Below are 13,779 nucleotides of genomic sequence, written 5' to 3' on the forward strand. Positions count from 1 at the left end.
GCGATAGGGGACAGTGCCTCTGGATTGGCAGACTGGGGTGGTGGCCCCTCTGTTTAAGAAGGGGGACCGGAGGATGTGTTCCAACTATAGGGGGATCACACTCCTCAGCCTCCCCAGTAAGGTCTATTCCAGAGTACTGGAGAGGAGAATTCAACCAATGGTTGAACCTCGGATTCAGGAGGAGCAGTGTGGTTTTCATCCTGGTCGCGGCACACTGGACCAGCTCTACACGCTCCATCGGGTGCTCAAGGGCTCATGGGAGTTCGCCCAACCAGTCCACATGTGTTTTGTGGATCTGGAGAAGGCGTTTGACCGTGTCCCTTGGTGCACCCTGTGGGGGGTGCTCCGGGAGTACGGGGTCCGGGGTCCTTTGTTAAGGGCTATCCGGTCCCTGTACGACCGCAGCAGGAGCTTGGTTCGCATTGCCGGTAGTTAATCAAACCTGTTTCCAGTGCACGTTGGTCTCCGCCAGGGCTGCCCTTTGTCACCGGTTCTGTTCATTATTTTTATGGACAGAATTTCTAGGCGCAGCCAGGGTGTAGAGGGGGTCTGGTTTGGGAACCACAGAATCTCATCTCTGCTGTTTGCAGACGATGTGGTTCTGTTGGCTTCGTCAAATCAGGACCTTCAGCGTGCACTGGGGTGGTTTGCAGCCGAGTGTGAAGCATCCGGGATGAGAATCAGCACCTCCAAATCCGAGGCCATGGTTCTCGACCGGAAAAAGGTGCTTTGCCCTCTTCAGGTCAGTGGACTGTGCTTGCCTCAAGTGGAGGAGTTTAAGTATCTCAGAGTCTTGTTCATGAGTGAGGGACGGATGGAGCATGAGATCAATAGACGGATCGGTGCAGCATCTGCAGTGATGCGGTCGCTGTATCGGACTGTCGTGGTGAAGAGAGAGCTGAGTAGGGGGGCAAAGCTCTCGATTTACCGATCGATCTACGTTCCGATCCTCACCTATGGTCATGAGTTTTGGCTCATGACCGAAAGAACGAGATCGTGAGTACAAGCGGTCGAGATGAGTTTCTTCTGCAGGGTGGCTGGGCGCTCCCTTAGAGATAGAGTGAGGAGCTCGGTCACTTGGGAGGAGCTCGGAGTCGAGCCGCTGTCAGTTGAGGTGGCTCGGGCATCTTTTTCGGATGCCCCCTGGACGCCTTGCTGGAGAGGTGTTCCGGGCATGTCCCATTGGGAGGAGGCCCCGGGGAAGACCCAGGACACACTGGAGGGACTACATCTCTCGGCTGGCTTGGGAACGCCTTGGGGTTCCCCCGTTGGAGCTGGAGGAGGTGTGTGTGGATCGGGAGGTCTGGGCGGCTTTGCTTGAGCTGCTGCTCCCGCGACCCGACTCCGGATAAAGCGGAAGAAAATGGATGGATGGATGATTTATTAAGAGAAACATGATGTAAAAAAGAGCTAAAGCAGGACCGGCGCCAGAAAACAAAATATTAAGGGCACCGGAGGGTACCTGCCTCTGAGTGTGCGTAATGAATTGGGTGCGCTCCTAGAAAGCTTGTGTATTTAGGCTACACCGTTCTAAGAGACTGACTAAGAGTAAAGAGTGATGACAGTATTTTTTTAATTATTATTTGAACATATAGACCCTCAGTCAAGTGATCTCCTGCATTCCACAAAACCAAACCAACAACTGATCTGAGAAACGACACGAGACAGTAGATTAACCCCACATACAGCCCTCCATCACAAGCGCAAACACAGCGCAACTGGGCATGACAGTCACACAACGGTTCAAAGATAAACCTTTCATGTAGATATACAGTGGTCCCTCGTTTATCGCGGGAGTTACATTCTAAAAATAGCCCGCAATAAGCGAAATCCGCGAAGTAGTCAGCGTTATTTTTTACAATTATTATAGACGTTTTAAAGCTGTAAAACCCCTCACTACACACTTTATACACTTTCTCAAACAGGCATGAACATTTTCTCACTTTTCTCTCGTGTGTAAACACTCTCAAAGTTCAAACCTTAGTAGAAAAATAAAACCAACCTGTTTTCAGGCCCAAACATTTGTTTGAGAAATAAAAATAGAACGTTTTCCTATAAATAATTATTGGCTTTTAGAACTAACGAATTTAATTTTAACGATCAACCTACGAGGTTGGACACAAGAAATTATTAATAGTGACTGACCAGTATTTCACAGTTCCTCTGACCGTGCCTCTTTGTCCTGGCGCCGCACCTTTTTCCACTCACACCTCGCTGCAGGTGTTTTTTTCCAAGTGAAGAACACAGTTAAGAGTAGTTGTTGGCGCTCTTTTTTCTTCTGGGCAAGAAGATTCTTATAAACTGACACGCAGAACACAATGCGCGTACTCTCCCTTTGCGGTGCCGCAACAGGTGTCCCATCATCTCGTCACAACACCGGCCTGCTTGATGAGGACGCAGAGCACAATGCACTGTAAAAAAAAAAAAAGCATGCAAAATTGGACTAAAAAAATCTGTGAAACTGCGAGGCGCTATATTTTCCAGTATTTCCTTTTCTTTCTTTTTTATTTTTATTTTTGATAACTCTCACATCTGAGGGGGCGAGTTTGATGACGTGAGGGGGCGTCGCCCCCAAACGCTCCTTTGTGGCGCCGGTCCAAGCTAAAGCATCATTGCATGCAGTATAGCTGACAGATCGACTAGCCAGTGTAATTCCCAGACGAATTACAACCACTTTGTAGTTTGTCCCTTAATGTGTACTCAGATTACATACACTGTAAATAGAAAAGTGGAGTTGGTCACACGTCATTTGTGTGCTGGGTCCAAACAAATGGACATGTGCTTTAATTGCATGCTGTTTCCTGTTTTCTGCAGGTTCACAATGACCCGGTTTGTGAATCTGACCCATACATCTGCCAACGATCCCTCAGCCTCTTTCTTCCCTGGGAGGGTGAAGTTCAACTGCACTCCTCTAAGGTTACCTTTAAAGGCCAAAGGTCAGCAGTGTTACTAGACACAACAGATCAACTTTGTTTATTTTTGATTTCATGAATTGTATTTATTGTATCATTTTCTTTGTTATGAAGGAGTTACATGGTATTTATATATTAATTGGCAGTTGGTCAGGACTGCACAGTGCTGATTCTGCAACAGCACCATCCCACCAGTTTCACCGTATTGTTGTCATATGACAACAATGATAATTTGATTCAAAACTGTAGCAAATGACCCTTTGATGGAAGGAGTCCCACTCACGATAATCTTCTTATGCTGTTATGTTTATTGAAAAATAAATTCCTTCTCTTCTATTTAGTATTATTAGTAGCAGTAGTAGTATTAGTAGTATATGCCCTGGAGATATTGAATGAAATTCAGAGTTTTGGTAATTATAATACAAGCCACTTGACACAAAATTAAGAACACTTTTTTTACTCTTTGTTCATTCGATTTTCAATTTGCAATACAGAACAGGAAAATAACAACACATACTAGACACAACACACAACTAGAACAAGAGGGGGCATGACATTGATCTGATCTCATGACAACTGAAAACCTGAACCATCCTTCATCTTGTATGCAGTCCATTTAGACCAGAACCTTGTATGGGTCCCTGCTTTAGTACTGAGAGAAAAACTCAGTTTTTCCAATGAAGTGTCTTTCCTCCACAATGTCCCACCATTGATCTTGACTTGGTGGATCATATTTCAACCATTTCCTTATAATTGCCTTTTTGCATGGAAGTATCAAAATTTTAAAGAAATATTGTCAGTTTGAGACATGGCACCAAGTATCAAACCCAGTAGCACAATCTTGGGATGTTGGAAAGAGATATGTCATCAAAAGTCTGACGAACTCTGTCCCAAAATGGTTGCAGTTTTGTACATAACCACAACACGTGAGTGATTGGCATTCACGTGCCCACATTGTCTCCAGCAGTGCTGCTGCACTTCTGATTGTTTTCTTTTGATGCGAGGTGTAATTAAAAAAAAAAAAATTCTTCCAGCCAAATTTCCTCCATCTTTTAGAGCTAGTGGAAAATTGCTGTGTTTTACACATGGAATACCAGTCACTCTCTGACAACTGAATTATTATTTCTTGCTCCCATTTTAACTTAACGCACAGTGAATTTATACCATTTCACTTATGTAAACTCTTATACAATTTAGAGATGATTGATGTTTGTATGCAGCTGCCAACACATCAAGGATAATCTTTTTAATTTGCCATCACCTGTGGTGTACTATTAATTATAATTTGTCAGGGAATATAATTATTGTTGGTTCACCTTTAGTACAGATTCACTTCAATGCAATATTTAATCAGTTTGTATGTGTATGCACCATGTAAAAAGTATGTCATAGGGCTGGGTGATATGGACCAAAAATCATATTGCAATATTTTTTGCTGAATGGCAGTATGCAATATATAACTGTATTTTATACAAAGTGGGCTAAATATTCAGTTTTAATTCTATCTCACAAGCATTTTTATTTAATGTGTGATCAAATAAGAAACTAGGTTTACCGTTCCTGCTCAACAAAGCACAGCTACACAAATTACAGAAATGTAAACAAGAGTTGGAATTGTTTATAACAGTTTTTAAAAGCTTTTTTGTTCCACTATTGCAGTAAGGATCACACAGGGTCCTATCCCACTGGGCTGCACAGTTGTTAAGGAATTCACTTGAATTTACACAACGTTCACTGGGTGTTGCAATTCCCTCACTTGAGTTGCAGGGCATCACAAGCATCATGTCTGAATTTTAAAGTTATTTCAACTTAGTTATTTCAATTTTCAACTGAGTTAATGCCACAAGACTTTGCTAGTTAAGTTGAAATAACTTAAAAAAAATCTATACAAATTGTTACATCACTTTTTTTCATTGAGACAACAGCTCATTTTTTAGTGTGTGGTACCCATTTACAGGTGGCTGGACTGGAACAATGCAGATTAAGGACCTAATTTACTCAGATGCAGATAATGAGTGCTAAATTCTGTGGGGAAGTCAAACTTTTGCTCGTTGGGGTGGATTTGTGGTTTTGTAAGTGATTTACGCAGACATTTGTGTTTTTAAATATGATACATCTGGATTTCATGCAAATCTACTTCTTGTGACTTTCCAAAACACATTAAATTAAATTATAACACTGAAACACAAAAAACTGGAAGGGTGCTTACAGTACAAAGTGCATTCCTTTATAGTTGTGATGTCCAACAAGTCTTGCCAACATCAACCAATAGAGTAGGGCTTTTTCCTCAATCAGATCTTTGTCACATCATAATGCAAGAATGGTAAAGAAGGGATTACTCAGAAACCTGGTTCACATTGGTATCCAATTGAAAAAAAAAACTACGATAGGTCTGGATTGCCACCTAAATTTAATAAACAATGTACTGACCCCAGTAGCATCTCTCTATTTCTAGTGTCATTTAAATCCACTCATCACTGTTTGAGATATCTTGTGTTCAGACAAACGGACAGTTTTGTAGCCTCCACCTCACCTCTCAGCTGTCAGTTGATGGAGATATCCATGTAATATACAGCACAACTATACTGATGATCTGATTTTCATGTTTGTTGCTTTGCGAGCATGATGATTCAGAAGCATGTGAGCTGAAATATTATGTGATTTTACAGAAACATTACGTGAACATTATCAGTCACTATGAGGTCTTGATTGATCAGATGGTGTTGTCAGAATGATGGCAGATTGACTCTCTGCATATCCAGATTGCAGCTCCCTCATTACATCCATGACCTGCAGTTGGAGCAGATCTCGCAGTATGTGTTGGTGACGCAGCAGCATGGATTCACTCTGGCCTGGGAGGGACACAGCGGCTCCGCCTACATCAAACTCAGCCCAGAGTTTGTGGGCAGAACATGCGGCCTGTGTGGGAACTTCAATGCAGATGTCCAAGATGACTTAAAGACAAGCTATGGTAATGTTATATTTATCTCTGGCTGGTCACACACTAACCAGAGTAACAGTTTATTATTCCTCTGTGTTTGTAATTCTGAATGTTTTAGTGCTTTTTATTAAACGTGGTTTGAAGAACACCTTTTTTGTATAGTTCAACAACCAAGAAGCCTCACTGGATCAAACTTTGTGAGAATATTACTTGGATATACAACCCCTGGCAATAATTATGGAATCACCGGCCTCGGAGTATGTTCATTCAGTTGTTTAATTTTGTAGAAAAAAAGCAGATCACAGACATGACACAAAACTAAAGTCATTTCAAATGGCAACTTTCTGGCTTTAAGAAACACTATAAGAAATCAGGAAAAAAAATTGTGGCAGTCAGTAACGGTTACTTTTTTAGACCAAGCAGAGGGAAAAAAATATGGACTCATTCAATTCTGAGGAATAAATTATGGAATCACCCTGTAATCAGATCTGCTCGTTAGTCTGCATCTAAAAAGGAGTGATCACACCTTGGAGAGCTGTTGCACCAAGTGGACTGACATGACTCATGGCTCCAACACGAGAGATGTCAGTTGAAACAAAGGAGAGGATTATCAAACTCTTAAAAGAGGGTAAATCATCACGCAATGTTGCAAAAGATGTTGGTTGTTCACAGTCAGCTGTGTCTAAACTCTGGACCTAATACAAACATGGGAAGGTTGTTAAAGGCAAACATACTGGTAGACCAAGGAAGATGTCAAAGCGTCAAGACAGAAAACTTAAAGCAATATGTCTCAAAAATCGAAAATGCACAATAAAACAAATGAGGAACGAATGGGAGGAAACTGGAGTCAACGTCTGTGACCGAACTGTAAGAAACCGCCTAAAGGAAATGGGATTTACATACAGAAAAGCTAAACGAAAGCCATCATTAACACCTAAACAGAAAAAAAACAAGGTTACAATGGGCTAAGGAAAAGCAATCATGGACTGTGGATGACTGGATGAAAGTCATATTCAGTGATGAATCTAGAATCTGCATTGGGCAAGGTGATGATGCTGGAACTTTTGTTTGGTGCCGTTCCAATGAGATTTATAAAGATGACTGCCTGAAGAGAACATGTAAATTTCCACAGTCATTGATGATATGGGGCTACATGTCAAGTAAAGGCACTGGGGAGATGGCTGTCATTACATCATCAATAAATGCACAAGTTTACATTGATATTTTGGACACTTTTCTTATCCCATCAATTCAAAGGATGTTTGGGGATGATGAAATCATTTTTCAAGATGATAATGCATCTTGCCATAGAGCAAAAACTGTGAAAACATTTATGCAAAAAGACACATAGGGTCAATGTCATGGCCTGCAAATAGTCCGGATCTTAATCCAATTGAAAATCTTTGGTGGAAGTTGAAGAAAATGGTCCATGACAAGGCTCCAACCTGCAAAGCTGATCTGGCAACAGCAATCAGAGAAAGTTGGAGCCAGATTGATGAAGAGTACTGTTTGTCACTCATTAAGTCCATGCCTCAGACACTGCAAGCTGTTATAAAAGCCAGAGGTGGTGCAACAAAATACTAGTGATGTGTTGGAGCATTCTTTTGTTTTTCATGATTCCATAATTTTTTCCTCAGAATTGAGTGATTCCATATTTTTTTTCCCTCTGCTTGGTCTAAAAAAGTAACCGTTACTGACTGCCACAATTTTTTTTCCTGATTTCTTATAGTGTTAAAGCCAGAAAGTTGCCATTTGAAATGACTTTAGTTTTGTGTCATGTCTGTGATCTGCTTTTTTTCTACAAAATTAACCAACTGAATGAACATCCTCCGAGGCCGGTGATTCCATAATTTTTGCCAGGGGTTGTATATCTAGATGTGATGAGACTTTGGAGTAGTTCAGCCAAAGGTCAAGATCATGGAAAACATGGTCCAAAAACCCCCCATCTTTTTTTTTGTACATTGAAACAACCAAAAATCCTAGATGGTTCAGTAGCTTTTGGAGTAGTTTTGACAAAGGTCTTTGTGTCTACGGACAAAATAATTAAAAAATGGCTGGACAGATTTCCTTCAAACCTGGTGTGAATATTACTTGGATAGATATCTAGAGGTGACTAGATTTTGCGGTGGTTTGGTAAACGGTCAGAGATAAAGGAAAACATGGTTCAACAGCAATTTTTTTTATATCTCAACAACCTAGAAGCCTAGATGGATGATCTGAAGCATATATTTACCTGTTGACATTACTGTGTGAGTTTGACCGTTTTAATAACCCAGTGTTTCATTGTTACTGACTTTGTACATACAGCTTTTGCCTTCTCCTTTGAACGTGCCATTTTTGATATTTTATGCCTGTTTGTCATATTGATCTCTGCTGTCTCCTGGAGTTACCTTATGAACTCCCTCAAAGACACCTCAGCATTTCTGTGCTGCTTCTCCTGTGTATGACTTTGGATTGCCCCTGGTTTATGATTGAAAGACTGAATTCTCCATCCTACCTGCTCTCTGAATTGGGGTCATCTCAGTCCTCTGAACTGGCAGAATATGTCAGCCACAACCCTGCCATGATGGACACTGTAGAGAAAGATACTCTGTGGGCTGCTGTGGGGCATCAAAACCGGAAGGATCCAGCAATTATTTGCGACGCTCCTCCACTGACAGAAACCAGGTCCCCTCCACTGATGGCCAAGGTTTATAGACTCTCTCCAGGTCTACGCTCTTAGGTAGCTTTGTGCTAGAGTGCTGCGCCCCTTGTAGTCTCTCTGGGGGCTGAAAGACAGTGGGCCTCACCTGTTTGTGGGGCAGCTGACAAATGGTGCACTTACTTTCTTCCTGCAGTTCCTGTGCCTGAGATGGCTGAAAAACAGCATGCCTCACACACCCATGCAGTTCCTGTCTCTGAGGCAGCTGAAAGATGGCACACCTTATTGTCCCTGTAGTTCCTATCCTTGGGGTGGCTGAATCACAGTGCGTTTCACCCGCTGGCCAGTGTGCTTCAGCTCCTCCTGCGGTTCCTATTTCTGGGGAGGCCAAAGGACGGTGTGCCTCTCCTCTTCATGCTTCCAAGGCAGCTGTTGAATGGTGTCTTGCATGATTTGGTGTTGTCCGGGATACCTGCTGGCCTTTGTGCTGTCTGGGGTGCCTGATGGCCTTTGCGCCTCACCAGTACCTGTCGTACAGGCAGCTGAAGAACATGAAGGGAGGGCGGGCTGGGAAGAAGTGGCGGAGAAGGAACACTTTGTTTTTATTTTGAAAACAGAACTAGTGTGATACCTAATGGCAATAACCATCTAGGACAAGTTTAATCAAAATACCTGATGCTTTTTTCCTGTCTTGTAGGTGTGCTGACTGATTCAGTAGAAATGTTTGGGAATAGCTGGCTGGAGGCGGAGCCGCATCAGACACAATGTTCCATGGTGCCTTCTGGCTTCCCTTCACCATGTGTGTCAGTAGATGCTTATGAATTGAGGGTAAGGTGTTAAATTTTCGGATTTGTTAAAATTATGTGTAGTCACGTGCAGAGCTGGTCCATGGATATTTATATATCATGCTTATGAGAGATGTAAACAATAATGTGCTGTTGACGTGTACAAGTTCATTCTACGTACCCCCCCCCCCCACAGCCTGCATGTCATCTGCAGTAGTGTAATATCAATATGATGGTGTTCTTTTCTCTGTCTGTCTCTCTTACATTGTATCAGCCTCTCTGTCTTCCCCTCAGTGTTTGTTGCTCTCTGTTCAATTCAGTTCATTTTGTCTTTTTCAGGGGCGAAACTAGTTTTAATTTCTTGCTGGATCACCTTATCACTTTGTATTGTTCATCTCTCCTTGGGAATCCTTGCAAAAAATTAACATTTCAGTATTTATGGTGCATCAAGAAAACATTCACAGCGCTTCATGTTTTCCACATTTTATGTTACAGCATTAATCCAAAATGGATGAAATTCATTTTTTTCCTGCAAACTTGTACACACAACACCCCATAATGACAATGTGAAAAAAGTTTCTTTAACATTTTTGCAAATTTATTAAAAATAAAAAACTAAGAAATCACATGTACATAAGCATTCACAGCCTTTGCCATGAAGCTCAAAATTGAGCTTAGGTGCATCCTGTTTCCACTGATCGTGCTTGAGATGTTTCATCAAGTTAATTGGAGTCCACCTGGGGTAAATTCAGTTGATTGGACATTATTTATAAAGACACACACCTGTCTACATATAAGGTCCCACAGTTGACAGTGCACGTCAGAGCACAAACCAAGCATGAAGTCAAAGGAATTGTCTGTAGACCTCCGAGACAGGATTGTCTCAAGGCACAAATCTGAGCAAGGGCACAGAAACATTTCTACTGCTTTGAAGGTCCCAGTGAGCACAGTGGCCTCCATCATCTGTAAATGGAAGAAGTTCTGATCCACCAGGACTCTTCTAAGAGCTGGCCGCCCGTCTAAACCTAGTCATCGTAGGAGAAGGACCTTAGTCAGAGAGGTGACCAAGAACCCACTGGTCACTCTGTCACAGCTCCAACATTCCTCTGTGGAGAGAAGAGAACCATCTCTGCAGCAATCCACCAATCAGGTCTGTATGGTAGAGTGGCCAGACGGAAGCCACTCCTTAGTGTCTACTCCTTAGTAGACAGCCCACCTCGAGTTTGACAAAAGGCACCTGAAGGACTCTCAAGTCAAGTCAGCACAACTATCAATCCTGAAGTTGAGGAAACTTAAAAACCTTTCACAGCTCATTGTTACTTTTTAAATTGACTTAACTTTTTATTTTTACAGTATTTGATGCCCCCCCCCCCCCCCCCGAAACAATGTCTTAAAATAGTCACAGTTAGGTTGTCTAATATAACAGGTGACAGCATGTAAACCAACTACAAGAATGTTTTGAATATTGTAGGAATCCTTTATTTTTTTGTCCAACGATCTGCGACCTGGTTGTGAGAAATTCAAGTGCACCCCTTCACAAGGGAATATGCATATGCACACACAGCACACATTTAAGTCATGTCAGTCATCTCCTGTCAGAAACTATCTGAGCTGCGTTCTGTGATGTTGAAATAAAAGTACACAGTATCGTGAAAGAGACACATTTTTATTTGGGAAATTTTTTGGCACCAAATGTCCTCCTGCCTAACTCTGACCGATCAGAATTAGGGACACTTCAGAGGGATTTCAGGGCGACTTACAAACATTTGATGAGGACAGTAACGTTTGTTTCAGATGGACATTTTGATATTAGATGTGTTTTTGTTAACTGTGGGTCTTTGGCAGGCAGCAGCCGTCTGCTCTTACCACAACTATTTGCCGCCTCTCAATCTTTTAGCGGTACATAGTTCTGGACTGCACCGGCTTACTGTCAACCCTGGTCTTATTGGCGTAATCACAGTAAAACAGTGCTATATGAATAAAAATATTTACCAGCTCTCTCTGTCTCTCTGTCCCTGTCACACGTAGCACTATGGGACTGATTTACTAAAGGTTTGAATTCGACAGTGGTGTGCAAATGCCAATGCAGTCACAAATACACCTGCGTGCTGGTGAATAATGTGTAATTTGTGATGAGTGTAAATGTTGAATAATGAGGTAAATGTGCCATTTTTTGTTTCAGAAAGTAGAGGAGGTGTGTGCTATGCTGCTGGAGCTGCCATTTCAGAGCTGTCACGACTTTGTCAGCCCACTATCCTACATGGCCAGCTGCTCCAATGACCTCTGCATGTAAGAATCACAGATTTAGGCTAACATTGTTGATCCATCTCCTGTCAGCAGCATCAATATGTTTCAGAAGATTTTTGTGTCAAGATTTTTTTTCTTTATTGTTGTCCAGAATCAAGAAATTGGGTGTCTCTTAAATCAGACTAGAGCAACGCGCCCGTAGAGCGCAAACCTCCACCAACACTGATTTCCAATTCCACAAATTTTTAGCTTGGAAAACATTTTCAAGGTCACAGTCCTGTTAGAAGTGGCTTTTCATAAGCTAAAATATAATACAATATATAGATCAAAAGGGCTTTTCAAAGTTAAGAATCAAATATCTGCTAAATCCACAATGCGGATCAGATGCAGATCAAAATTAGTCTATTCACATTGAGAGTGTCAATTTGTACCTCATTGTCACAAATGAGAGTGATTGAGGTCCTTTTGTTTGAGATATAATGCAAAATGCACAACAAATGGGCTTTTCAATATTAAATCCAAATGTCCAAAAAATGTCACTCGGGAGGAGCTCGGAGTCGAGCCGCTGCTCCTCCACGTCGAAAGGAGTCAGTTGAGGTGGCTCGGGCATCTTTTCCGGATGCCCCCTGGACACCTTGCTGGAGAGGTGTTCCAGGCACGTCCCATTGGGAGGAGGCCCCGAGGAAGACCCAGGACACGCTGGAGGGACTACATCTCTTGGCTGGCTTGGGAACGCCTTGGGGTTCCCCCAGAGTAGCTGGGGGAGGTGTGTGTGGATCGAGAGGTCTGGGCGGCTTTGCTTGAGCTGCTTGAGCTGCTGCCCCCGCGACCCTACTCCGGATAAAGCGGAAGAAAATGGATGGATGGATGTCCAAAAAATGAACAATCTGGATCAGGGGCCTCATGTGCAAAGACTTGCGTGGATTTCCTACTGAAACATGGCATACACCAAAACCCAGAAAATGGCGTAAGCACAAAAATATTCAGATGTATCAAAGTGTGTGTAGGCACAGATCCACGCACGTTCTGTTTGTACATACTGCTGAACGTGGAACCAAACTCCTCCCTGACCACGCCCCATTTAAATATGCAATTTTATTTAAATAAGCCCTTTGAGCGGGGATTCCCCAGAACATCACATCAGATAACATGAACACAGAAAAGAAATGATAAAATAGATGACTGAAAATTACGCGGAGACATGCAGAGACAGTTTCTTCGTTGCGCTGTTAAACAGATTAATCATGAAACTGGAAAAAATGTTTGTGGGAGCTATGGTGTGTGTGTGTGTGTGTGTGTGTGTGTGTGTGTGTGTGTGTGTGTGTGTGTGTGTGTGTGTGTGTGTGTGTGTGTGTGTGTGTGAGTGTGATGTTCACAATTTACACATGCGTTTATTGACAAATAGGGAACACAGGAAGCCTGTTAAGAAGCTCTGCAGCTCTCACCATTGAGGAAAAATAAAAAAATGCATAATAATAAGAAACATATAAATGTGGTGTCGCTGGTTTATGTTTGGATAAATTACACAAATACACTATTTACACATAAGCAGCTACTTAATTGCCCCTTGTGGGATTAATAAAGTTGTTTGATTGAGCAGCTGCCATCGTGCACTGTGCCAAGGACCAGCCTGATGCGCATTTGCGCATCACATATGATGTGAACATGTGTGCAGTCAATAGCTCCAATTACATGGAAACTGGCTCTCACTCCAAATGGCGCTTTAATATTGGAATGGAAAGTATCTGGATGACTTTTGGATGATTGCATTCCACACAGCTGGCATGGCTTGCCTCAAGGTTGACTGGCCTCCTGACTGATCGGCCAGCTCACGCTGAAATGCCCCTGTTTCCAGGAAGTGCAGCATGGCCAGCACTTGTGTGGGCACAGGCAACCTCCTGGCTCGTCGCCACATTGTGCTCTGGGAAGGCCACAGTTCTGCACACAACTCCAGTAACAGCGGGCTTGATGATATCGGTTTATGAGCCAATTATAATTTGCAAGTAGATCATCGCGTTCCCTGAATGCACGCTCACGTCACATTGCACCATTTGCAAAGTCCTCTAACAACGCTAATGTAGCAACTGTTAGTGGCATTTTACGCATCACTTTGCGCATGGTTTTATATCAGTCCATATAATTACAAACACGTGAGTGTGTTAATTGCTCATCACTGTGTCGCTGATGTGCACATCACTCTGATAACTTCTTGTTTTCACACTATTAGGTTTTAACACAGGTTTTGAAAAAAGG

At 42.4% G+C, this 13,779-nt stretch overlaps 1 protein-coding gene across 1 annotated transcript in view; it reads left to right on the forward strand.

Moving 5' to 3' along the window:
- otog (otogelin) overlaps positions 1–13,779 on the forward strand; it is a 336,135-nt gene that overhangs the window by 85,330 nt on the left and 237,026 nt on the right. Inside the window, exons 7-10 of the mRNA XM_034163547.1 lie at positions 2,815–2,936; positions 5,675–5,883; positions 9,192–9,322; positions 11,462–11,568. Of these exons, the coding sequence (XP_034019438.1) occupies positions 2,815–2,936; positions 5,675–5,883; positions 9,192–9,322; positions 11,462–11,568 (569 nt within the window). The remainder of the gene's footprint in view (positions 1–2,814; positions 2,937–5,674; positions 5,884–9,191; positions 9,323–11,461; positions 11,569–13,779) is intronic.

The sequence above is a fragment of the Thalassophryne amazonica genome, chromosome 2 (genome assembly GCF_902500255.1).
Source record: "Thalassophryne amazonica chromosome 2, fThaAma1.1, whole genome shotgun sequence".
Taxonomy (NCBI): Eukaryota; Metazoa; Chordata; class Actinopteri; order Batrachoidiformes; family Batrachoididae; genus Thalassophryne; species Thalassophryne amazonica.